Consider the following 26982-nt stretch of genomic DNA (forward strand, 5'->3'; position numbering starts at 1 on the left):
AATGCTATGCTAATATGCTAATGCTAACATATCATCTTTTTACTTTCAAGCAAGCATACGTAATAAATGACATAACCACACACATTCTGTCTTTGACGTTAGCTTTATTGTTGTAAATGCTCAAAGACAACCACCACATTTTGACAGCATGTTAGGAGCGCGATGTTTCTTTACCCGACATGAATCTGGTGTGCTTTACTTAACAAGGGACGTGGAAGAGGAAGAAACCACCTTTCCATCAATCACCTCTTCCACAACAGTGATCACTGCTGTTTTAGTGGTGCTGGTGGTGGAGCTGGAAGTGGAGCTGGAGCCCGATTTGCTAGAAATTGCAAGGCTGTTTGGAGACAAAAAATCAACAACCAGTTAATCCTGTAGTGCCTGGTTTGTACTACAGTATTTAAAGCTTAAAACCACAAACTTCCACCGAACCCTAAATCTGTCTACTACTATTCGAAAGATTTGTTGAAGGGTATGTTTACATAAAAACAATACTTTTGTTGAAGTTCATTAAATTGATAAGAAGTGATTGTAATGATGTTTATGTTACAAATGTCTGTATAAATCTATATGTGTTGTTTATGAGACTTAATGCTAACACTTTGCAATGAGGTTGTATTAGTTAAAGTTGCAGTTTGTAAGTTTGACACCCAGTGGTTGAACTAGTTATTGCACCCCTGGTTCAAAGCCAGATTGAAGACACCAACAAAGGCTGATTTAAATCGTGTTGTTAATAAAAGCAATGGCTCGCAACAAAAGGAATATTTTCCATATTAAAATGAGTTTTTATCCTAAGTAACACCTGAAATTTATATTTTAGAAACAGCTTCTATTTCCTGCAGCTGAACAACTGGATAAACTGACAATGATACACCTCTTACGCCCCATTCACACGGGTCGTCAGCGCCAACGCTTTCCATTCACTTTGAATGGGTGACGTCAGGCGTTGCCGAACTGCATTGTGGATCCGTCTGCGCCGCTTCAGAGGTGTTGCTCGCTACAGAAGTTGGGAACAGCTCAACTTTTTAAGCGCCGACGGAAGCGTCAGCCAATCAGATCGCTGTATGCAAATACACCAGCTAGACAGTGGCCTATTGCTGACTGAATTTCATTGGCTGACGCTTCTATGACGATCACTTCAACCCCAACTTCAGACACGCCTTCAGTCAAGCGTTGACGCTACAGCCCTGTGTGAATAGGGCACTATGCTTTATTTAGTGTTAAATGCTAATAGTGTGAGTTTGAATGCCATTTTACATGATATTTATGGCCATGCTACTGAAAGCAGCAGCAGATAGTTCACCTCAGATCAGTGATTCAGCATGTACAATTAATTTTAGGTTTAATATGTATTAAATTGAAAACTTTACAATTTCTTTGGAGTGCAGTGAGTGCACTATTCTGTGCTACTGAATGGCTTTATTTAACTTTTTTTGTGTGTTTTATCTGGTGCAAACAGCCAAATTGCTTATCACTGCTTATCTCGTCATGTAGTGTGTTGTTAAGGAGGCAGGGTTACAACCAGGGCTTGACATTAACACCTGCCAAATGTGGGTATATGTCAGCTGTGACGGGTAAGACAGCCACCATCTTTAGCCTATTTGGTTGAAAATTAATTTTTTAAAGTGAGTAAAAAAAGCAAGGTTGGACAATAAAGATGGTCCAATATTCGAGCAAATGTCATCTTAGAATCGAGAAGCAGCAGGACTGACAAAAATTATTGTGTCCGCATGAGCAAGAGAAAGCAGGTGCATGCCGAATGAGAGGATTACTCACGCACACAGGTGATGTAATGTGCGTTACTGTTTAAAAAGTGCTAATTATGGAACAAATTCAATGCCAAAAGTATTGAAATAAAAAGCTTGTTGACTAGCACAAACTAAAAAAATTATATATTAAATCAACAACTGTTTGCATTTTAATGACTTGAATTCTAGGGTTTGTATTTTTAGGTCCTGAAATTTAACACAGCTGTTTATTTCAGCTGTTAATATTTTAACTTAAAAACACGTTTTCATACTTATAAATTCAATAATTCATATTTAATTTCCAGGTTTCACTTATAAAAGGTAATTTTATTTTATTTCAGTTTAAAAATTCACTTCCATAAATTCAGTGGATCAAATTCGGCTCTTAAAATTTGACATTACTTTCAGAAACTGCAGGAAAAGCAATAGATTGCAGATTGACTATCTCCAGCTGCTTTTTCACTAACAGGTGGACCAATTTAAGATTTTAAAACCAGTAAATAAGTAATGAAAAAAGCTAATAACGGCACAAAAGTAGCATTTAATATTGTCAATGTAAAATTTTAACAGCCTAATTTGATCCACTGAATTTATGGAAGCGAATTTTTGAACTAAAATAAAATTAATTGAATATTGTTGTTACATTATACATGAAATCTGAAAATTTAATAAGAATTATAGTTTTTTTTAAGTATATAATCATGTTTGAAATATTTTTTGTTGAAATATTGACAGCTTAAATAAACAGCTGTGTTAAATTTCAGGCCCTAAAAATACACACCCTGGCAATCCAAGTTATTAAAATGCAAGCGAATGTTAATTCAATGTATTTTTTTTTTTTGAGCTTGTGCTATTTGATAAGCTTTTTATTTCAATACAAATTGGCATTTTGGCATTGATTTTGTTCCATAGCTAATTATGTACTGTTGGTGTGCCTGTAAACAACTACTTGTTTGATTTCTGTACTAGCAGGTCTGGGATTTACCTGCCGCTGGCTTCTGCATCCAGCAGTCTTCTGTACTCTGCGATCTCCATCTCCAGCCTGGTCTTGATGTCCAGAAGCATCTGATACTCTTGCCCTTGGCGTTCCAGATCAGCGCGGAGCTGCACAAGTTGACCCTCCATTCCACTCACCTACAAGCCCGAGGTATGAAGGCAGAACATTTAACCCCAACTCAGGTCATTTATGAGTTGACTTAAGTAAGACATCTGTCTGTAGGAATGTCTCACCTGTGCCTGGTAGCCAGAGAGCTGCATGGAGTAGCGATTCTGAGTATCATTCAAAGTGCCCTCCATGGATGATTTCTGTGTGGATATCAAGAAAAACATACATAATTAACAAAAGTGCACATGTTCTATAACGTTTGACATTCAAAAGAGTAAATCAGGTTTTATCAATCAAATATACACTGTAAAAATATATATGTTAATTAACAGTTTCAGTATTTCCTTTATTTACGGTTATGAATTGCATTATGGGACCTTGATCGTTGCTTTGTCGATATTTGTTGTTGTAAATTAACTCTACAGTTTAACAAAATGACTTTTATTGACATTGTAAAAGCTTGGAATATTATAATGTATAAGAAATAATTTAGAGATAGGAATCGGACATTACTTTCCAATCAGGACTTAAAAATATAAGTATATTATATATATTCATATTACTTTTGAACACATCTATAGTTATGCAGTGGCAAATAGTTAGACCTCTTTCTTGACTTCACACAGATGCAGCAACGCGTGCGGCATGACATCACTCTGTTGCAGAGACGCTATTGGTTAAATGCCGGCAAAGTAGTACAAGGAAGCAGCTTGAAGTGGAAACACGAGTATGTCTGCGGTCTGGAGGTATTATAAAGTTGATGACGACAACATTGCCATAGCAAACTGTGAGATGTGTAAACTTGGGATTGTCAGCCGGGTATTTCAAGCTGAGGTGATATTTGTTTTTATATTGGATTTTTCACATTACACATTTCTTCCACACACACACTTACCATTGCAAGGAGAGACTGAAGCTCAATCTCCAGGGACTGTACTGAGCTCTTGACTGAGTTGACTTCGGTTTTTGAAGTCTGCAGGGTCTCTGTGCTCGCTACAACCTCCTGTTTCAAAGTCTCAGACTGCAAAACAAGTGTGTCAAAACAAATGTTTAGTTTGATGTGAACTGAGATGTGTTATAAAAATGCTTAAATTAAGTCTAGAACCAAATGCTAGTAAATTGTACAAAAAAAAGTCAATAACACAGAATTAAACATGACATTTCAAAGTAGAAAAATTTAAATTTGTGCTTATATTTTGACCTACTAAGCTACATATGACTTTAAAGAGAGAGTTCACCCAAAAATGAAAACTCGGCCATCATTTACTATTGAACACGAAAGAAGATATTTTGAAAAATGTAACCATTGACTTCCGTAGCTTTTGTTTTTCCTACTATGGATGTCAATGTTTACAAGTTTTTTATTTTTCAAAATATTTTCAACAGAAGAAAGAAACTTCTTTGGAACCACTTGAGAGGGAATAACCCTTGATTTTTGGGTGAACTATCCCTATAAGTGTTGTGTTTATCATATAGGGCAGGGGTGTCAAAGTCAAATTCTGGATGGCTGGTGCCCTGCAGAGTTTAGTTCCAGCTTCATCACACCTATCTGCAGGTATCAAACAAGCACTCAATTAGTTTGATCAGGTGTGTTTAATTAGGGTTGGAACTAAACTGTGCAGAGCTGATGCCCTCCAGGAACTGGCTTTGACACCTTTGATACAGGGTCAAGTTATGAATTTAACCAACCTTCTGCTGGAACCAGCCTTCAAGTTCCCTCTGGCTCTTGGACACAACAGTCTCATAGTGCTCGCGTATGTCAGCTAAAACTTTGGTGAGATCTTCCTGTGGTGCGGCATCAACCTCCACGTTGACCTGTCCACTCATTTGATCGCGTGAGGTCGAGAGGTCCTGAAAACACATCACATCTCTTTAAAAACACTTTCACAGCATGACCTGTTTATCCTTGACCTCGAATGGAATGGAATGAAAATTTGTAACAAAACAGTGACATCTAGAGGTTAAAGATATAACGCTGACCCGACCTGACCTCCTGTCTAAATTGTTGAACTGCGCTATTTTTAAAAAAATGCCACCTTTTTAGATTCTCAGAAGCATTTTTTAGTAAATGGTTCTTAAATTAATATTTATTTCTGACTCTGAAGTAGATTCAGATCTCTAAATAACCTTTTTTCTTCAATGAAGATTGGAAAGATTGTATGAGATTCATCAATAACGGGATATAACTTCTTGATAGCATACATTTTGAGTTTTTCTACTAGCCTGAAAGGTTTTGTAATGATTTATTACCTCCTGGTGATTCGCCTTCATGTAGGCCAGCTCCTCAGTGAGGGCTTCGATCTGCAGATTGAGGTCTTTTTGGCCCATGTTGAGGTCACTGAGAACATTCTTCAACCCAGCGATGTCAGCTTCCACAGACTGACGCATGCTCAGCTCATTCTCATATCTGCAAAGCAAAAAACAACAGGATAAAATACACAGTAGCCAATGTTTGAAGTGGAAGTCTTTCATCAAAGTTGTCCTTACGCTAGTGAACACCACCCATTCTTTACTTTGGACAGTTTCAAAACCGTTATTGGTCCACTTCAAATGTTAAGTACTGAATATCCAGCCTGACCTCATGAGGAAACGTACAGTAAGTATTTCATGTTTTGTCAGTTTAGTGGCTAATTCTTACAAATTCATACGAGTTCAGTTGTACGAAAATGTACGATTTTAAAAAGAAGGCCTGGCACCCAACCCCATGCCTAACCTCAACCGTCACTGGGTCATGAGCAAATCGTACTAAATTGTACGAATTAGATCTTACGAATTCATACGAATTAGCCACTAAATCAAAAACTTCCGAATTGCAGTGAGATTGCGTTGGAATATCTGTGTGTATTATTTAGTCAATTTTACAACAGTTATGATTGCAGTTTTACTTCAAAATTTCACTTGTATACAAAGTGTTACTTGACATTTCTTTGGAAAGTTTGCTAAATTTATTATGAATTTCTTAGTTAAGTTGGTTTCAAAACCAATTTCCAGTGTTCACTTTAAATAATCTTAATGTAAAAATGATTTTAATGGTAAAAAGAATTACTTTATTCTGAAGTCATCCGCAGCCAAGCTGGAGTTGTCAATACTGAGGTGAACAGTGTTATTCAGCTGTATGGCGGCCAAGATCTGAGAAGTAAAAATTATAAATATTTTGCCTTTTTTATGGTGTGGTTGTATTATACAAATAAGCAGTAACCTCAAATGATCTGCCTAATTAGACTTACCTTAGCCTGGAGGTCACTGACAACAGTCTCGAAGGCAGAGTAGTTACGTGCAGCTCCAGTAGGAGAGATTTTGTTCTCCAGGAACTCCCGTATCTTCAACTCTAGCTCAGCATTGGCTTTCTCAAGAGAGCGCACCTTGTCCAGGTATGAAGCCAGACGGTCGTTGAGATTCTGCAAGGTGAACTTCTCATTGCCAATGATGCTGTCATCTGCTGCTCCAGAGGCACCGATTCCCCAGAATCCTCCTCCTGCTGCAGCACCAAATCCTCCACCAGCCCCAAACCCTGCACCAGCACCACCTGCAGACCCAAATCCACCTCCAAAGCCGAAGTTACCTCCTGATCCTGCTGCGGACATGGAGCGGGATGCACTGGAGATGCGGACCCCTGCGCCTCCTGCACCTCCATACACACTGCCAGACCTCATGGCGCTGATGCGGCCACCTCCTCCACCTGAAGAAGAGAGGCGCGAGGAGCCCATGGAGGACCTGCTGGAAACGAAGCTTCCGCTGGAGAAGGTGGTAGCCATGTGGATGGTGGTTGGTGTCTTACTCTGCTCTGCCTGAAGAGTGAGTACAGTGCAGAAGCTTTGAGTTCTTTTATACGCTGGTGAAGCTGTCAAGGAAGGACCTGCTGACCTCAAAACTTGCTGACAGCAAGGAATTCTATCAGCTTAAATCACGTAAAGTGAAAGGTGACGCTGAGATGTAAAATCAGTTGACTGATCATCCCCTCCAGGAAGTAAGATACACGCTTACATTCCCCCTCCAAAAGTTTCTCAGATGAGAATATCTCTGTACATGTTCAAACATTTTCTTGTTTTTAGTGCTGGATTTACTGTAGTAAACACTCTCACGCTCTAAAATCTTTGTATATTCAAGGTTGCACCGTTATTGGCATTGATTGCTCTATGAAGAACCTTTTAACATCCATGCAAACTTTGCACAAAACATTTGTTTTGCGGGGGAAAAGGTTCTTTAGATTGTTAAAATGTCCTTCACGCTAAATGGTTCAAAGAACTCTTCACTGAAAAAAGTGTTGTTCTGGGATTATTGTCAGAACACCTTTATTTCAGTTCAATTGTGCACTGTAAATCCTAAAAGGTTAAGGTAACTCAAACCATTTGAGGAAACCGATTGCAAAAAACCCTTTAAGTTCAAAAACTAATACTAATGAGTACTGTGAACTTAATCCATTTGAGTAAACAAAGCAGTTTGAACACAGTAAAACCCAATAAAATAAGAGAACTCAAACTAACTGAGTACTGTACAAACCAATAAGTTAAGGCAACTCAAACCGTTTGAGGAAACTGATCGCTACAAACCATTTTAGTAAAAAAAAACTAACCTATATGAGTACTGTGAACTTAATGTAATGAGGTAAATTCATTCATTATACCTTAAACACTGAGTTCAACATTCTTTTTTAAATGAGTTGTATAAACTTTCAGTAAATTTTGAGTTTACTACACTCATTTCATTTGATAAAGTTGACTGTTGGGTGTTACAGTGTTTCTGTTGCATTCTTAAAAAAAAATAAAGGTTCTTTAATGAACTTGATGGTTCAAAGATCCTGTGACATTTGTTGAATCTTTTTCTATTCGAAGAATTTTTTTGGAAACGGTTATTTATATTATAAAAATAACATTAATAATTGTAATTAATAATTAATAAAATGTGTTCTTCACACAACGACAAACATAGTTCTTCAAAAAAATGTTGACGGAAAGATTCTTTGAGGAACCAAAAATTATTCTTTTAAAGCATCATTGCCATCAGATGCCATAAAAAGAGTTCCCCTGGGAACCATTCAGTGAGCAATTTTTTAAAGAACATTTTAATACACTTTTTCCAAATACAATGTTAAAGGTTCTTCAATTAAATGCCAGTAAGAACTTATAAATCATAGGCCATTAACTGACTCATCAAATGATGCACTCATTTTAAAAATGAGCTACCAGGTCAAATGAGCAAACCAGGTCGCTGGTTTGCCTCGGCTAGGTCAGTTGGCATTTCTGTGTTGAGTTTGCATGTTCTCTCTGTGTTGGCGTGGGGTACCTCCGGGTGTTCCGGTTTCCCCCACAAATCCAAAGACATGCAGTATAGGTGAATTTGGAAAGCTAAATTGTCCATAGTGTATGTGTGTGAATGAGTGTGTATGGGTGTTTCCCAGTAATGGGTTGTAGCTGGAAGGGCATCCGCTGCATAAAACTTATGCTGGATAAGTCAGCAGTTCATTCCGCTGTGGTGACCCCTGAATAACAAATGGACTAAGCCGAAAAGAAAATGAATATAAAGATGTGCAGAGTTTGAACACCAGCCGTTCATGCTTGTGAGCTGTGTTGGATAAGGTTGAGTAACTGAAGATGGGGAATGAACAAATGAAGATATGAATACAGAACACCCATTGAATTGGAAAAGAATAGGCCTATAATTAAACAAGACGCTATGATGTAAGCTGACCTCGTTGGTAACTCATGATTTGACTTCAGTGACTTGTTTAGCAATTTTACTATAAAGATAGTTTGAAGCTCATGTTTGTGCATGTACCTGTGTGTTTCTCACCAAGTTTAAACAACGTTAAATTCCTCCCTTAGGCAGTGAAGCTGAAGTGCAAGAATTTTCATAAAAAGAAATTTATGGTGCATTTTATAGTTATTATGTGTCTTCAGTTCTTATACTGAAGTGCTAAGTAGGATTTGCATTAGCCCCCTCTTATATTAAATTAGCAGATTTAATAATGTTCCACATTCCCTGTACACTGTATATTGTTTTGCCTGAATTCTGAGCGCTTGATGTTACTTGATGAATGTTACTTGATAGTCTAATGCACTCTCTCTTGTGCACATCACTCTCGAATGCTTGGTCGTATACTCAACATTAAAGAAATAGGCTGCATTTGACGAATTCTTATACCTCAGCACGGAAAACGGTTTTGATAAATGAAAAATTCTAGCTACAGTTCCGTTAAAACGTTTGTGTAAACACGATTATCTCGTAACTGAGTCACCTAAGTCGAAATTTGCTTCTCTGAAAGCCAGAAATGTCCTATTTAGAGGGAAATAAATGGAAATATTAACTTTTCTACTTCTTGATTTTGCTGCGTCAATCGCGTGCTCGACCACAAGAGCGCGCGCGCGGCCGTCAGAAATGGCGCGGTTTTCTGAGGGAGAGTGGAGAAGGGCTGAGGTCATCACAAATGACTGCACAGAGGTTTGAAGGCAAATTTTGAGAATATTTTAATATTCATGCCGTTAAAATCCATTTATAAAATGTATTTCTAGATTGATAGTCGCTTTTCGAGGTAAGCTTGACTCAGTTTAGTTAAAATGCGTCTGTAAGATTGAATCCAGTTATTGTAGCCAAACGTCAGGTTTACATCGTCAGTGAAGCTATAATTGTAGATGAATTGATATCTGAATCCAACTTTTCCTGCGATAATTATGGCTGCAGTATTTATCATTTGTACAACTAACTTTGTATGTGTGTAGCAAAACCTTTAATTCATATACAAAATGTTTTATGTTGTTTGAATGCCTAGTTGCTGTATTAATACTTAAGACAGTGGTATTTCACTTTTAATTTATATTTTTCTTGTTGGCAAGATGTAGGCCATAGATATAATCTACTTTTAGATGTTAACAACTATATATTTTCAAGTAGAACATGTTAGTTTATACTAGAATCAGTATTTGTTGATGCACAGAGGGGTTCAAAATGCCAACATGTCATTTTCCTTTTTGTAATTTGTTATTAATATTTTTAAATCACTTGCTGTCGACTTTGAGTGGTTACATCACCCTTACTCTAAGGCCACAGGGCAAATAACTATGCACATGTCAGAAGACTGACAACGAGGGATTATAAAGCAGGTGTTAAATGAAAAGTCACTCGTATTTGAAGAGAAAACGCGGTTTGTCAGGTTAAAAGTGAAAAGATAAGAACTTCACTGCAAAAAAAAAAGGATTTTCTTAGTTTTTGTTTTTTTAGTTTTACTTATCCCACTTGCAGATTATTTCATTTGTTTCAAAACAAAAAAAAAACATACTTGACTGTTTAGAAAAAAAATCTATTGTCTAGAACATGCTTCTTAATTTAGAAACAAGACAAAAATATGAGTAAAACTATATATTTTTTGGAGTGTTATATTTGCTTTGCTCTTTGTATTATGAAGACGTAAAGCATAATATAATTTGTTCTATTTCAGACTTGATAAATGAATGTGGTCAAAACTTTTGAGTGTGAGCATGCTTGAGAAAGAACTATATATTTTTAATTTAGTTGTATTTTTAATTTTAGGTGTAGTTGTACATGTTTGTAAATGGAAATAATTTATAACATTGTTATTTAATATATCAAAGCATCAAGTTTCATGTTCAAAATTTTGTATATTACCACTTCAGAACAGAGAATTAAGTATTTATCCTTTTTTTCTAATCCTAATTGTCATACCAGAAAAAGGCTAATATTGCAGGATATGTATATATTTTTAATCTAAATGCCTAAATTTCCAAACATGTCATCTCAGCCAAACAGAAAAAACAGGACAAACAGTGTAAATTCACAGTTAGACCATTTTATTGGTTTTTCAGCACTCTTGAGGTGGATTGTTGTTGCTTAATGCTTTTGAGACACAACCTCGCTCGTAGATTGGGAGGATGAGCTGACCACTTTGCCGTCCACCACCTCTTCCACAATGGTTACCACCTTGCGTGTTGTGGAACTTGAGCTTGAGCTTGAGACACTGTTGAGGTAGAAACAAAGACTTTACAGAGATGCCAGACAGATATCTCCATCTTACTCCTATTGCATCATGACACCATAGTTTACTCTTACTGTTGGTTTGACTAGACTTGTGTTGTTGTGTCTCACCTTGTAGCCTCTCCATCCAGCAGTCTTCTGTACTCTGCAATCTCCATCTCCAGTCTGGTCTTGATGTCCAGAAGCATCTTGTATTCCTGGCTTTGACGCTCAAGGTCACCACGAAGCTGCACCAGCTGCTCTTCCAGGCTGCTCACCTGGAACTGGTAGCCAGATAGCATGGCAGCATAGCGGGCCTGTGTGTCTGCCAGAGTACCTTCCAATGACGCTTTCTGTTTGGGAAAAACATATTTATTAAGTTTTATTTCCTAAAACTTTGTGCAATGTGATGACACACATTGTCATCACACATTTGGAAGAATGCTCTCTGCTTGCTCACTTACCATGCTGAGTTGTGACTGAAGTTCGATTTCAAGACTCTGGAGTGTGCGCTTAACCTCTGTGATTTCAGAGCGGGATATTTGAAGGGTTTCTGTGCTCACAGCAACTTCCTTGGTGAGGGTTTCGGTCTGTGAAAGGTAAAACAGTCAGGTAAGTCTTTTCTTGGTTTGAAACATCACTGTGCTTTCTTTAAAAATATCAGCATTTTACCTTGGCCTGGAACCAAGCCTCAAGATCTTTGCGGTTCTTGGCAGCAACTGATTCGTAGTGTTCACGGATTTCAGCCATGATCTTTGTCAGGTCTTCCTGTGGTGCTGCGTCGACCTCTACGTTGACTTGTCCGGTCATCTGGGCACGCACTGCCAAGAGTTCCTGAAGGTACAATAGCAAACCACTGAGCATTTGCCTGACTCGCATGTCAAAAGGAACTACTGAGTGTGAACCAAACACAACTTTACCTCCTCGTGGTTCTTCTTGAGGAAGATCAGTTCTTCTCTCAGACCCTCGATCTGCAACTCCAGGTCAGATCTGGTCATTGTGAGCTCATCCAGCACCCTCCTCAAGCCAGCGATGTCTGCTTCCACAGACTGCCTCATGCTCAGCTCATTCTCATACCTGCACAAGTAAAACTGAAATGAGTACTTTGGATCTTTACAGATCTCTAAAAGTGCTGTTTGTATTGCAAGTAACCTACTTGACTCTGAAGTCATCGGCAGCCAGCTTGGCGTTGTCAATGCTGAGGTAGATCCCTCCGTTTAAACCAGTAGCATGCTGGATCTGTAGTGGCACAGGATGAATAAATTTTTTAAAAGGTGCAAATTTGATCTCACTTGCAGTTATTTTTGTGGATGTTCAGAATATATACTGTAGAAATGAGGAATCATTGTTAATTATTGTCTAAAGGTAGTTTAATGATTGACTTGGCTAACATGTCACATACAGTACCTTGACCTGGAGGTCACTGATTGTTGCATAGTAGGCACTGTAGTCCCGAGCAGAGGGAGCCGTCTTGCTGTCCAGGAACTGGCGGATCTTCAGCTCAAGATCTGCATTGGCCCTCTCCAGGGTGCGCACCTTCTCCAGGTAGGAGGCCAGACGGTCATTGAGGTTTTGCATGGTGGCTTTCTCATTCGCAGACACGTCAATGGCATCAGACAGATGGAAGCCAGCGCCATAGCCAGTGCTTCCAGAAGAGTAGGATCGAGAAAGAGAAGAACTGGAGATGCGAACCCCGGATCCTCCTGCTCCTCCATACACACTACCGGCACGCATTCCTGTGACACGACCAGCTCCACCACCAGAGACAGAGACTCGGGAAGATCCTCCTGAGGACATGTAGGTGCGGGTGGATGAAGAAGACATCATTTTGATGGAGTCCTGCTGTCGTCGTCTGCTCTGCCTGGAGAAGAAGTGAGCGGATGAGTACGGAGAAGATGACCCTTGTCCCTTTTTTATGTGGACAAAAGAGGGAGGGACTGGATGAATTGCCTGAGGGGGTGGACCCTGAAACTATTGCCAAATTCCCAAAGGCTATAGGTGTGGCTGAGACAGGTTAGTTTGGCATGTTAAAATTTGAATGGTTCATTGAGATTCTAAAGGAATGCCTTAAAGTTTATTCCATTAGAATGAAGTCATGGATTTCCTGATTTTTTATTTTCAGGAGTTTTTCAATCAATTTATTTCCCTTTTCATGGAACCTTTGATTTTTGCATTAGGAGTGTTCAGTATATTGACTGTCATATCTTATCAGCGCGATAAGAAAAATGGAATATTGCAGGGAAGTGCTCATGCAACCTCATTTTATATGCAGTCGGCTCGGCTTTTGTTAAGCACAAATAAAACGTTTTAAGACTTTTTATGTAAGGCACAGACCATTTAGTTTTAAAATGGCTGGGTTCAAATTTAAAATATTTTTAAACTATATTAAAATATTCACTGTACATTTTGTGATTAATGTTGTTTGACTTTTTTCAGCTTAATATTTTTAGCAGTTTTCAGTAATAAATTTAAAGTAAAAATCTTAATTTTTTAGGTGTAACATGTTTTTTTTTTGTCCAAAGTCCTATGTTTTTTAAAAAAATGTATATGCAATAATATCTGATATCAGAAAGTATCTATAAATTATCATTTCCCTGCATTAACAATTTTTATTTTTTTATAGCTGCTGCATTTAAACAGTATGGTTGTTGCCTAAAACCCAAGCTGATGCCTCAAAGGGAGCCTGATTAAACAGCAAGCAATTAAAAAGCAGGTTTAGCTCGCTTGAAGTGGGTTCTAGATTAACTGATAAGAATCAGGTTAGTTGAAACAAGGCAGCGAAAATTAATTTTTGTTTTTTTCAATGTTGAGTGAACATAATACCAAAGAAATAAACACTAATAATAAATAATGATGTAATTTCCTGATATTGCAGGACTAATTCTTCTATGATCATTTAAATATTTTGCTCTTTGTTATAATTTGACTTCTAATTAATTTTTTTGTAAATAACTTTGACCCATGCTATATTCTAGGTGCTTATTGAAATCCTGCACCTTTTGACCAACAAGAGGCAATGTCCAGATTGTATGTGGGGCTCCACCTGGCATAACAGAAACAGAAACCTTACTATTTTCTTCATGGACAGTGCCCGGAGCTTTGTTTTCCCAACCTTGTTTCTGGAGGGGCATTGTTGAATCAGGTTTGTTCATATATACCAAGGTAGGAAAATATTTATTGTTTGTTCTGGGTAGGGTTATGTCCATTCCAACATAGGTGATGAGCCTTTAAGTTTTGACCCTTTAACTTTTTGTCTATTTGGTGGTATTCCTTACAGCCATGCTTTCTTTTCCTTTGAGCCATGCATTCCTTTGAGCCATGCTTCATACCATTTCTTAATATGCATTCCTGTTTTGTGTATCTTGACATCTATCAAGGATGGTCTATTTATTAGCTGATTTGGCTTTAGATTAACTTTGTTGAAAGTAAATAAATTTGTTATATGATGATAGACTATTAAATTGTGATATATGCAGGTCTCCGAATTTAATAAGGTTAAAAGCATGGTCACAAAGTCTTTAAGTAAATACTCAAAATGGTTGCTGATTCTGCCTTTCATTTTGTGAGACACTTATCATCAAATTAATTAAAATCTGTGTCAAATTCTATTATTTAAACTATTAGTCAAACTCAGATCTGTTTGAAAAGTTTGGTCAGGCTAAGCTTAAAAGTCTATATTTTTTAACATTTAAGCTGTTATGAAAGCTTGTAAAGGTTTTTGCATATCTAATGATAAAAAAAAATAAATGAATCAGACAGGATTTAAAAAAAGGTTAAATGATCCTGAAAAGAAATAGTCAAGAAATAGTCATGTGTTCACTCTTCGGTGTCAAAAATGCGTTTGGAATTGAACAATAATATTATATTGCAAATGTTTGGAAACTCCAATCAATAAATGAATACCAAATGCTTATTTTTGAACTTAAAAATATAATAAATGCCTTATTTTATAGCAGTTTTAGAATTAAATTCTTAAAAAGAAATCTTTATAATATAACAATAACATAAACGTAATCTGCCAGGTGTCATTATTAAAACGAGGCCAAACCTAAGCATGTGGTACACAGTATTCAAGATTAACAACAGTTGTAAATTGTCCAAGCAGGATAGTTGGAAATTTAGTTTGATGCCTGAGCTTTTAAAGAGGTACATTATAATAAATACATTATGCATGCATACATACAGTTGAAGTCAGCATTATTAGCCCCTCTTGAATTATTTTCTTCTTTTTTAAATATTTCCCAAATGATGTTTAACAGAGCAAGACATTTTTCACAGTATTTTTAATAATAATTTTTCTTCTAGAAAAAGTCTTATTTGTTTTATTTCAGCTTGAATAAAAGCAGTTTTTAATTTTTTAAACACCATTTTAAGGACAAAATTATTAGCCCCTTTAAGCTATTGTTTTTTTCGATAGTCTATAGAACAAACCATCATTATACAATAACTTGCCTAAAAACCCTAACCTGCCTAGTTAACCTAATTATCCTAGTTAATCCTTTAGATGTCACTTTTTAGCTGTATAGAAGCGTCTTGAAAAATATCAAGTAAAATATTATTTACTGTCATCATGGCAAAGATAAAATAAATCAGTTATTCGAAATGAGTTATTAAAACTATTATGTTTAGAAATTCGCTGGAAACAATCTGCTCTCTGTTAAACAGATACTGGGGAAAAATAAACAAACGGTCTAATAATTCAGGGGGGCTAATAATTCTGACTTCAACTGTATATACATTATTATACTATAAATATAGATTATTAATATAAAATCCCCCAAAAAATACAGAATACCACTGAACTAAAGTACAGCCAACTTATTCTTCCTGAAAAATGAAAAATCAAACTTCCACATGAACAGCTCTAGGGCTTAATTATTTGACAGAATTTGAATAAATACAAAATTATTTACAAATTTGAAATATCACATGGCATCATCCTAGATTATTTTATATGAGTATTTCGGCATACTATCTCTTGATGTTTTCAATGGGCTGTATGTACACAGACCTTAAATTTTCAGCAAGGCAGCTCTGATTTCTTCAAAAATCAGAGATCTTCACTGCCTGATAGATATAGACAAGATCGGATCAGATCGGACAAGAAGCACTGCATTAAATCAATTTCCCCACACCATGTCTTTAAAATATGACAGTTTAGTTTACCCCAATATTTTCAATAAATTTTCGGCGCTAGCCTGTTGCTACTGACCGGTGCTAGCAGTTACAACAGTCTTTCATCTCGCTTTACGCTTGACTAACTAAATAAATGCTGAAGTCTATTTAACTGATTGTATTGTAATTACATTACAACACCCAGGCTGTAAAAACAACCTTGTGAAGTTGAAAAAAAGTCATATTAAGCTTTCACTGGAAGTTTTTCATGGCTTTAAAACTAGCGGTGAAATAGCCCATAGTGCATAGTATGTGCCTCTAATCCAGAGATGCCAATCTTGAGCCCGCAGGCCAAAGTTGGCCGATAGTAACCTTTGATTTGGCCTGCCATCCCATCTGAGATTGCTTTTTAAATCTAATGTAGCCTTTTGTTTGTTTGTTTTATTGTTAAAAGCTAGCTGAAATTAATTGTTTCAATTAATCATAGTAAATTAATCAGATTTAGTTTAAATGTACACACTGTCACCTGACAGATAGAGGATAATGCAGAGACTTTGGTGAGCAAATCAAGGCAAAGGCAGATTCTGCTTGACCAGTGTATTCATCTTTGAACTCCACTGTTCACTGTTATGTTTTTTGCAATAAGCTATCATTTTAAATGTTATCCTGCAATAGTGTAATAAATGCTGCTCAAAAAATAAAGGGAACACTTGGAGTTATTTAAGTCTTCCCTTCATTTATTTAAGCAATAATAGTTAGCTAAATTTACCTTCGGCCCACGGCTCATAATGATATTTGGTTTTTGGCCCTTTAAATGAAAAAGTTTTGGCCACCCCTGCTCTAATCCAAGAAAAGAATTGAATTGAACTGGGTAAAACTGGCTTTGATTGGGATACTTCAGATTATTTAATAATGCATCTTAATGCATGAAATACATTCTTTGTAATTGTGTCTTTAGTAATTGGTATTCATTATTGCCTTATTATGCTTAATTTTTAAGGAATCTTACCAATACTGAGTTATTGGCTTTGTTTTAAAAGATTTCTGCCTGTTACATCTATGTTGTGTCATCCAGTTTTCACGAATCACTTGTGCTTTTAATTGGCAAATCTATTCTAATATTAATGGACGACTTTTCATATTTATTATAATATGGGTTGCTTTTATACATGGTAAAAAATATATTCCCCAAAACAAGACAAGCACAAGTATTCACAGTGAGACCAGTTTATTGGTTTTCTTATCACACTGATTGAGAACTATTTTGCTGAAGATTTCTCTTAAGTGGTTTTAGTCTCGGTTGTGGCCTTGGAGGATGAGCTGACCACTTTTCCATCCACCACCTCTTCCACAATGGTTACTACTTTGCGTGTAGTGCTTGAGCTTGTGGAAACACTGGAGAAATAGAAATAGGAAGCATGTTACATTATATTCATTTTTTATCTGCAATATTTACATGTTTAGCTAAAGGTTTTCTGTAGTTGTGTCTCACCTAGTAGCCTCTCCATCCAGCAGTCTTCTGTACTCTGCAATCTCCATCTCCAGTCTGGTCTTGATGTCCAGAAGCATCTGGTACTCTTGACCTTGGCGCTCCAGATCAGCACGGAGCTGTATCAGTTGCTCTTCCAGGCTGCTCACCTGGAACTGGTAACCATTCAACATGTTGGTGTAGCGGGCCTGTGTGTCTGCCAGAGTGCCTTCCAATGACGCTTTCTGTTGGGGGAAAGTCATTATTATTAGTATAAACTATGCTGATGACAACAAAACGCATCAATCACAGACTCCTCTATTTATCGGTTGTTGCTCACCATGCTGAGTTGTGACTGTAGTTCGATTTCAAGACTCTGGAGTGTGCGCTTAACCTCTGTGATTTCAGAGCGGGATGTTTGGAGAGTTTCTGTGCTCACAGCAACTTCCTTGTTGAGGGACTCACTCTGTGAGAGGAAATGCAACAGAAAAGCAGCTAGATAAGTCATCTGTTGGTTTTGATTTCCATCTTGCTATACAAATTTGACATGTTAAAACAGATTTTTACCTTGGCCTGGAACCAACTCTCAAGATCTTTACGGTTCTTGGCAGAAACTGCCTCATAGTGCTCACGGATATCAGCCATGATCTTTGTCAGGTCTTCCTGTGGTGCTGCATCGACCTCTACATTGACTTGTCCACTCATCTGGGTGCGTGCTGCCAAGAGCTCCTGAAGAGACAAAGACAATATACTGAGCATTTGCTTGACTAATATACTTACAGAAACTATTGAATGTGAACTATTAATGAATTTACCTCCTCGTGGTTCTTCTTGAGGAAGATCAGTTCTTCTTTCAGACCCTCGATCTGCAACTCCAGGTCAGATCTGGTCATTGTGAGCTCATCCAGCACCTTCCTCAAGCCAACAATGTCTGCTTCCACAGACTGCCTCATGGTCAGCTCATTCTCATACCTGCACAGAAATAAAATCAATGTAAATGTTTTGGATCTATTATAGATTTTTTAAGTGTTTTTTTAATTGTGCAAGTCTTACAACAGTAGACTTACTTGACTCTGAAGTCATCTGCAGCCAGCTTGGCATTGTCAATGCTGAGGTAGATGCCTCCATTTACACCAGTAGCATGCAGGATCTTTAAGGACAAATGCAATGATTTTCTTAAATAATATGAAGCATCAAACCTTCATAAAAAGATATTTGGAATTTGTTCATTTGGAAATGCAATGATTAAATTAATCACACATTCAAAAGTTGTCACATACCTTTGCCTGGAGGTCACTGATTGTTGCATAGTAGGCACTGTAGTCACGAGCATTAGGCGTGGCCTTGCTGTCCAGGAACTGGCGGATCTTCAGCTCAAGATCTGCATTGGCCTTCTCCAGGCTGCGCACCTTCTCCAGGTAGGAGGCCAGACGGTCATTGAGGTTTTGCATGGTGGCTTTCTCATTTGTTGACACGTCAATGGCATCAGACAGGTTGAAGCCAGCACCAGCACCACCACCAAATCCTGCGCCGCCACCAGCAGAGAAGGATCTGGAAGCAGAAGAACTGGAGATGCGAACACCGGATCCTCCTGCTCCTCCATAGACACTACCAGCACGCACTCCTGAGACACGACCGGCTCCACCACCGACAGAGAGGCGGGAAGATCCTCCTGAGGACATGCGGATGGATGAAGAAGACATCATTTTGAAGGAGTCTTGCTGTCGTCGTCTGCTCTACCTGGAGAAGGAAGTGAGCGGATGAGTGAGGAGAAGACGACCCTTGTGCCTTTTATGTGGGCTAAATAGGGGAGGGACCCTAACCAGTGCCTGAGGCTGTGGAGAGAGAAACCTCCCAATTCCCAACGGCAGCAGGCCTAACTGGATGTTTGAATGGCATTTTAGCTTAAGTTACTTTTTTTTGGTGGTGCTGGGTGGGGTTATGTCCATTGCAAAAACAGGTGATGAGCCCTTAGGTTTTGACCCTTCAACCTTTTGCTGCCTTTGCCAGTTTGGTGGTATTCCTGACATAGTTTTGGCATTCTTTTGAATATATGTCATCCTGTTTCTGAATGTCCATTCATTATTGTGCATCTTGATATTTTCAAGGATTGTCCATTAATTACCAGATTAAAAATGTTGAAGATTGCGGAAACTTTTTTAAAAATATGACAAATATGTAATATAACGATTGACTGTAAAACAAATAATTGCAAGCCTCAGAATTTAATTAAATCAAAAGCATGGTCAAAAGGGAGAACATGCAACTCCAAACAGAAATGCCAACTGGCTCAGGCTGGACTTAAACCAGCAAACTTCTTGCTATGAAGCGACAGTGCTGACCACCGAGTAACTGTGCCTTCATGTTGGGAACATCCCACAAATAAAATCTTAGTGAATACTTGTTTTGTAAACCTCAAATTTGAAATTATTTATATATATATATATATATATATATATATATATATATATATATATATATATTTTTTTTTTTTTTTTTTTTTTTTTTTAGCTCGATTAAACAGCAAGCAATTAAAAAGCAGGTTTAGCTCGCTGGAAGTGGGTTCCAGATTAACGGGTAAGATTCAGGTTTTTTTCAATGTGAAGTGAACATAATACTAAAGAAATAAACACTACTAATAAATGATGTAATTTCCTGATATTGCAGGACTAATTCTTCTATGATCATTTAAATATTTTGCTCTTTGTTATAATTTGACTTCTAATTCATTTTTTTGTAATTAACTTTGACCCATGCTATGTTCTAGGTGCTTATTGAAATCCTGCACCTTTTGACCAACAAGAGGCAATGTCCAGATTGTATGTGGGGCTCCACCTGGCATAACAGAAATGCCCGGAGCATTGTTTTCAAACCCTGTTTCTGGAGGGGCATTGTTGAATCAGGTTTGTTCATATATACTAAGGTAGGAAAATATTTATTGTTTGTTCTGGGTGGGGTTATGTCCATTCCAACATAGGTGATGAGTCTTAAAGTTTTGACCCTTCAACTTTTTGTCAATTCAGCGGTATTCCTTACATACTTTTGAGCCATGCTTTATACCTTTTCTTTATAACAATAATATAAACGTAATCTGCCTGGTGTCATTTTTAAAACGAGGCCAAACCTAAGCATGTGGTACACAGTATTCAAGATTTAAAACAGTTGTAAATTGTCCAAGCAGGATAGTTGGAAATTTCGTTTGATGCCTGAGCTTTTAAAGAGGTACATTATAATAAATACATTATGCATGCATACATACAGTTGAAGTCAGCATTATTAGCCCCTCTTGAATTATTTTCTTCTTTTTTAAATATTTCCCAAATGATGTTTAACAGAGCAAGAAATTTTTCACAGTATTTCTAATAATAATGTTTCTTCTAGAAAAAGTCTTATTTGTTTTATTTCAGCTTGAATAAAAGCAGTTTTTAATTTTTTAAACACCATTTTAAGGACAATATTATTAGCCCCTTTAAGCTATCTTTTGTCGACAGTCTACAGAACAAACCATCGTCATACAATAACTTGCCTAAAAACCCTAACCTGCCTAGTTAACCTAATTATCCTCGATAAGCCTTTAGATGTCACTTTAAGCTGTATAGAAGCGTCTAGAAAAATATCTAGTCAAATATTATTTACTGTCATCATGGCAAAGATAAAATAAATCAGTTTTTAGAAATGAGTTAAAACAATCATGTTTAGAAATGTGCTGAAAACAATCTGCTCTCTGTTAAACAGATACTGGGGAAAAATAAACAAACGGTCTGATAATTCTGGGGGACTTCAGCTGTATATACATTATTATTATATTATAAATATAGATTATTACTATAAAATCCTCAAAAAATACAGAATACGACCAAACTAAAGTACAGCCAACTTATTCTTCATGAAAAATGTAAAATGAAACTTCCACATGAACAGCTCTAGGGCCTAATTATTTGACAGAATTTGAATAAATACAAAATCATTTACAAATTTGAAATATCACATGGCATCATCCTAGATTGTTTTTAAATACAGGAGTATTTAACACCTGCCTGGGTGTTTCAAGTATGGCTGCGTCCGAAACCGCATACTCCCATACTATATAGTACGCCAAAATCAGTATGCGAGCCGAGTAGTATGTCCGAATTCATAGAATTCGAAAATCAGTATGTGAGAAGTACCCGGATGACTTACTACTTCCGGCGAGATTCCGGAGTGCGCATCCCATGCATGCTGCGCTATCCCATGATGCCCCGCGAGCGATTTCATGAATGGAAGTAAAGCGACGCAACTGACGCTGGTAGGTCACGTGACCATGACAAAATGGCGGATGTAGTACGTCCGAATTCCATTCATACTTTTCACATTCATACTGTATAGAACGTACTTTTCTAACGGCCGAGTAGTACGTTTAAATTCAAATGCAGTACCTACTGAGTAGTAGGCGGTTTCGGACGCAGCCACTATCTAGTAAGACCTTGATTAGCTTGTTTCAGGTGTGTTTGATTAGGGTTGGAGCTAAAAATCTGCAGGACACCGGCCCTCCAGGAACAAGTTTGGTGACCCCTGAACTAAATGAATGCTAAAGTCTATTTAACTGATTGTATTGTAATTACATTACAACATCCAGGCTGTAAAAACAACCTTGTGAAGTTGAAAAAAGTCATATTAAGCTTTTACCGGAAGTTTTTCATGACTTTAAAACTGTAGCTGTTTATATTGCCCATAGTGCATAGTATGTGCCTCTAATCCAGAGATGCCCAATCTAAAGCCCGCAGGCCAAAGTTGGCCGAAAACCTTTGATTTGACCCGCCATCCAATCTGAGATTGTAATTTCAAATTTATTGTAGCCCTTTGTTTGTTTGTATTATTGTTAAAAGCTAGCTGAAATTAAATGTTTCAATTACATATAGTAAATTAATCAGGTTTAGTTTAAATGTACATACGGTCACCAGACATATAGATGATAATGCAGAGATTTTGGTGAGCAAATCAAGGCAAAGGCAGATTCTGCTTGACCGGTGTATTTAGCATTGAACTCACTGTTCATTGTTGTGTTGTATTGCAATAAGCTGTCATTTTAAAAGTTACTGCATTAGTTAATACAATTTAAAATAATGTTTTTAAATTTTTTAAAAAATATTATTAAATAAATTAGTCAATTTAATGTAATATATACTGCTCAAAAAATAAAGGGAACACTTGGAGTTACCTTTTGGTGTTTAAGTGTTTATTTAATTTTTTTGAGCGGTAATACATGCTTTACCTTGGTAAATAAGGTATATTTATTAGGTTTTTGGCCTTTTATGCGAAAAGGTGTGGGCACCCCTGCTCTAATCTAAGAAGTGCTAAGAAGTGCCTTTATGGAGAAAGTTATATTAGGATTATTGGTAAACCTAATTTTTTTATGCATTATATAATGTAAGCTTATGAATTTCACCTCTAGGTTTAACGTCAAAACAGCAAAACTATTATTTGTGTGATAAATAAAAAATCAGAAATGGACACTGAGTTTAAGCTGGGTAAAACTGGCTTTGATAGGGATACTTCAGATTATTTAGTAATGCATCTTAATGAACAAAATATGCATGAAAACAATCTTTGTAATTGTGTGTTTAGTAATTGGTATTCAGTAATTGGCTGTCTTATGCTTTATTCAAATGAATCAATACTAATACTAGATGTTTTTTATGGCTAGACGTTATTTGCTTTGTTTTAAAAGTTTTCTGCCTATTACGCCTACGTTGTGTCATGCAGTTTTACAAATCATTTGTTTCTATTATGCTTCTAATTGGCAAACTTACTCTGCTATTAATAAACTAATTTTCATATTTATTATAATATGGGTTGCTTTTATACATGGTATAAATCATGTTCCCCAAAACAAGACCAGTACAAAAATTCACAGTGAGACCAGTTTATTGGTTTTCTTATCACACTGATTGAGAACTCTTTTTGTCAAGATTTCTTTTAAGTGGTTTTAGTCTCGGTTGTGGCCTTGGAGGATGAGCTGACCACTTTTCCATCCACCACCTCTTCCACAATGGTTACCACTTTGCGTGTAGTGCTTGAGCTTGTGGAAACACTGGAGAAATAGAAATATGAAGCATGTTACATTATTTAAATTTTTTAATATTATTATTTACATTGTTAGCTAAAGATTTTGGGTAGTAGTTGTGTCTCACGTAGTAGCCTCTCCATCCAGCAGTCTTCTGTACTCTGCAATCTCCATCTCCAGTCTGGTCTTGATGTCCAGAAGCATCTGGTACTCTTGACCTTGGCGCTCCAGATCAGCACGGAGCTGTATCAGTTGCTCTTCCAGGCTGCTCACCTGGAACTGGTAACCATTCAACATGTTGGTGTAGCGGGCCTGTGTGTCTGCCAGAGTGCCTTCCAATGACGCTTTCTGTTGGGGGAAAAGTCATTATTATTAGTAAACACTATGCTGATGACAACAAAACACATCAATCACAGACTCCTCTATTTATCTGTTGTTGCTCACCATGCTGAGTTGTGACTGTAGTTCGATTTCAAGACTCTGGAGTGTGCGCTTAACCTCTGTGATTTCAGAGCGGGAGGTTTGGAGAGTTTCTGTGCTTACAGCAACTTCCTTGTTGAGGGACTCACTCTGTGAGAGGAAATGCAACAGAAAAGCAGCTAGATAAGTCATCTGTTGGTTTTGATTTCCATCTTGCTAAACAAATTTGACATGTTAAAACAGATTTTTACCTTGGCCTGGAACCAACTCTCAAGATCTTTACGGTTCTTGGCAGAAACTGCCTCGTAGTGCTCACGGATATCAGCCAAGATCTTTGTCAGGTCTTCCTGTGGTGCTGCATCGACCTCTACATTGACTTGTCCACTCATCTGGGTGCGTGCTGCCAAGAGCTCCTGAAGAGACAAAGACAATATACTGAGCATTTGCTTGACTAATATACTTACAGAAACTATTGAATGTGAACTATTAATGAATTTACCTCCTCGTGGTTCTTCTTGAGGAAGATCAGTTCTTCTTTCAGACCCTCGATCTGCAACTCCAGGTCAGATCTGGTCATTGTGAGCTCATCCAGCACCTTCCTCAAGCCAACAATGTCTGCTTCCACAGACTGCCTCATGCTCAGCTCATTCTCATACCTGCACATAAATAAAGTCAATATAAATGTTTTGGATCTATTATAGATTTTGTAAGCAATTTTTAAAGTCTTACAACGGTGGACTTACTTGACTCTGAAGTCATCTGCAGCCAGCTTGGCATTGTCAATGCTGAGGTAGATGCCTCCATTTACACCAGTAGCATGCAGGATCTTTAGGGACACAATATTAATATGCATAAATGATCAATTTTAGACCACTTTTATGGGAGAACTTGACAAACGCAATGCTTTTCTCAAATTATTTGAAGCATCAAACCTTCATAAAAAGATATTTGGAATTTGTTCGTTTGGAAATGCAATGATTAAACTGATCAACACATTCAAAAGTTGTTACATACCTTTGCCTGGAGGTCACTGATTGTTGCATAGTAGGCACTGTAGTCACGAGCATTAGGCGTGGCCTTGCTGTCCAGGAACTGGCGGATCTTCAGCTCAAGATCTGCATTGGCCTTCTCCAGGCTGCGCACCTTCTCCAGGTAGGAGGCCAGACGGTCATTGAGGTTTTGCATGGTGGCTTTCTCATTTGTTGGCACGTCAATGGCATCAGACAGGTTGAAGCCAGCACCAGCACCACCACCAAATCCTGCGCCCCCACCAGCAGAGTAGGATCTGGAAGCAGAAGAACTGGAGATGCGAACACCGGATCCTCCTGCTCCTCCATAGACACTACCAGCACGCACTCCTGAGACACGACTGGCTCCACCACCGACAGAGAGGCGAGAAGATCCTCCTGAGGACATGCGGATGGATGAAGAAGACATCATTTTGAAGGAGTCTTGCTGTCGTCGTCTGCTCTGCCTGGAGAAGGAGTGAGCGGATGAGTGAGGAGAAGACGACCCTTGTGCCTTTTATGTGGGCTAAATAGGGGAGGGACCCTAACCAGTGCCTGAGGCTGTGGAGAGAGAAACCTCCCAATTCCCAAGAGCAGCAGGCCTAACTGGATGTTTGAATGGCATTTTAGCTTACATTACTTTTTTTTTTTGGTGGTGCTGGGTGGGGTTATGTCCATTGCAATATTCCATTGAATATATGTCATCCTGTTTCTGAATGTCCATTCATTATTGTGCATATTGATATTTTCAAGGATTGTCCATTGATTACCCGATTTAAAATGGTGAAGATTGCAGAAACTTTAAAAATATATCAAATATGTAATATAACGATAGACTGTAAAACGAATAATTGCGGGCCTCAGAATTTACTTAAATCAAAAGCATGGTCAAAAAGACTTTATATAAACTGTTTACTCTCAAATGGATGGCTGAGATACTGCTTTTTATCCTATGAGATAGCTGATCAAATATATTACTTGAAAATAACAAAAAAAAAAAAATCTCGTTTATTTCAGGCTAGGTCTAAAAGAAGTTCACTAGATCCTGAAAAAAATTACCGCATTTGGAAATAAGTAATTTTATATTAGAAGTGTTTAAATCATACATTCATTTTACTTTGGTTTACACTTTATTTCAGAGGTCACCACAGCGGAATGAACCACCAATTATTATGGCATGTTTTACGCAACAGGTGTCTTTCCAGCTGCAATCCAGCACTGCAAAACACCAATACACTCTCATTCTCACACATAATCATACACTATGTCCAATTCAGTTTATTCAATTCACCTATACCAAATGTCTTTGGACTGTAAGGGAAACCCGAGCACCAGGAAGAAACCCACATGAACCCGGGGAGAACATGCAACTCCAAACAGAAATGCCAACTGGCTCAGGCTGGACTTAAACCAGCAAACTTCTTGCTATGAAGCGACAGTGCTGACCACCGAGTAACTGTGCCTTCATGTTGGGAACATCCCACAAATAAAATCTTAGTGAATAGCTGCTTTGTAAACCTCAAATTTAAAATAAAATTTGTTTATATATATATATATATATATATATATATATATATATATATATATATATATATATATATATATATATATATATATATATATATATATATCTATAGCTTTTTCCCCCATTTAGTTTTAATGTCAAGGGTCATTTATAAATAGGAGATCAAACCTAAGCCTATTATACAAAGTATTCAAAATGTACCACTGCAGTTATTTGTCTAATTAGGAAAGTCGGAAATTGAATTTTGATGTTTGAGCATAAAGAGTGGTTAACCGTCTGTATGTATATAGGGTGACATAAAGAATTTCACAACTTTCAAAATTGAGAACTCTGCAAAAAAGAAAAGGAGAGCTAAGCTCTTTCTGGCGTCGATTTAAGGAATCTTTAAAGTTTCATTTGGTTGTCTATTTGAACAAAAGGTACCCAAAGCAATGGATTGGCCGCCACTGGCCTCTAAAAAAGCCTTGACCTTACCCCCTGTGATTTTTTTTTCTATGGGGGTATGTTAAAGTAATGGTGTTTCGACCACCTCTACCAGCTAACATTGAGGAATTAAATAAAAGAATAACTGCAGCTATCCAAACTG

At 37.3% G+C, this 26982-nt stretch overlaps 4 protein-coding genes and 2 long non-coding RNA genes across 7 annotated transcripts in view; 2 read left to right on the forward strand and 4 right to left on the reverse strand.

Moving 5' to 3' along the window:
* Positions 1 to 87: 87 nt before the first annotated feature.
* Positions 88 to 6654, reverse strand: krt1-19e (keratin, type 1, 19e). Its single transcript, NM_001114342.1, has 8 exons — positions 6081 to 6654; positions 5900 to 5982; positions 5104 to 5260; positions 4543 to 4704; positions 3749 to 3874; positions 2979 to 3053; positions 2734 to 2882; positions 88 to 337 (listed from the first exon to the last, which is right to left on the reverse strand). Exons 1-8 carry the CDS (start codon positions 6606 to 6608, stop codon positions 196 to 198), a joined length of 1422 nt encoding a protein of 473 aa, NP_001107814.1. The 5' UTR covers positions 6609 to 6654; the 3' UTR covers positions 88 to 195.
* Positions 6655 to 9224: 2570 nt separating this feature from the next.
* The window catches only part of LOC147832440 (uncharacterized), a 43626-nt gene continuing 25868 nt past the window's right edge, over positions 9225 to 26982 (forward strand). Inside the window, exons 1-2 of one of the 2 annotated variants that reach the window (XR_015516424.1) lie at positions 9225 to 9291; positions 20169 to 20304. This is a non-coding gene — a long non-coding RNA (uncharacterized LOC147832440). The remainder of the gene's footprint in view (positions 9292 to 20168; positions 20305 to 26982) is intronic. The other variant, XR_015516425.1, reaches the window with a different exon arrangement.
* krt92 (keratin 92) lies at positions 10633 to 12706 on the reverse strand. The gene is made up of 7 exons (NM_001017824.2): positions 12226 to 12706; positions 11975 to 12057; positions 11739 to 11895; positions 11491 to 11652; positions 11283 to 11408; positions 10951 to 11171; positions 10633 to 10822 (listed from the first exon to the last, which is right to left on the reverse strand). The coding sequence occupies exons 1-7, from the start codon at positions 12640 to 12642 to the stop codon at positions 10696 to 10698; spliced, it is 1293 nt and encodes a 430-aa protein (NP_001017824.2). The 5' UTR covers positions 12643 to 12706; the 3' UTR covers positions 10633 to 10695.
* LOC141378998 (uncharacterized) lies at positions 12251 to 14792 on the forward strand. Its single transcript, XR_015516426.1, has 3 exons — positions 12251 to 12831; positions 13442 to 13577; positions 13794 to 14792. It is a non-coding gene; the product is annotated as an uncharacterized LOC141378998 (long non-coding RNA).
* On the reverse strand, positions 17145 to 19154 carry cyt1l (type I cytokeratin, enveloping layer, like). Its single transcript, NM_001082882.1, has 7 exons — positions 18682 to 19154; positions 18469 to 18551; positions 18217 to 18373; positions 17969 to 18130; positions 17742 to 17867; positions 17426 to 17646; positions 17145 to 17328 (listed from the first exon to the last, which is right to left on the reverse strand). Exons 1-7 carry the CDS (start codon positions 19105 to 19107, stop codon positions 17214 to 17216), a joined length of 1290 nt encoding a protein of 429 aa, NP_001076351.1. The 5' UTR covers positions 19108 to 19154; the 3' UTR covers positions 17145 to 17213.
* cyt1 (type I cytokeratin, enveloping layer) lies at positions 23288 to 25320 on the reverse strand. Its single transcript, NM_131107.1, is given in 7 exon segments — positions 23288 to 23471; positions 23572 to 23792; positions 23889 to 24014; positions 24116 to 24277; positions 24364 to 24520; positions 24608 to 24690; positions 24879 to 25320. Coding segments are annotated over 7 exon segments (1290 nt in total). The 5' UTR covers positions 25305 to 25320; the 3' UTR covers positions 23288 to 23356.

The sequence above is a fragment of the Danio rerio genome, chromosome 19 (assembly GCF_052040795.2).
Source record: "Danio rerio strain M-AB ecotype USA chromosome 19, GRCz13ab, whole genome shotgun sequence".
In the NCBI taxonomy this organism is placed as follows: Eukaryota; Metazoa; Chordata; class Actinopteri; order Cypriniformes; family Danionidae; genus Danio; species Danio rerio.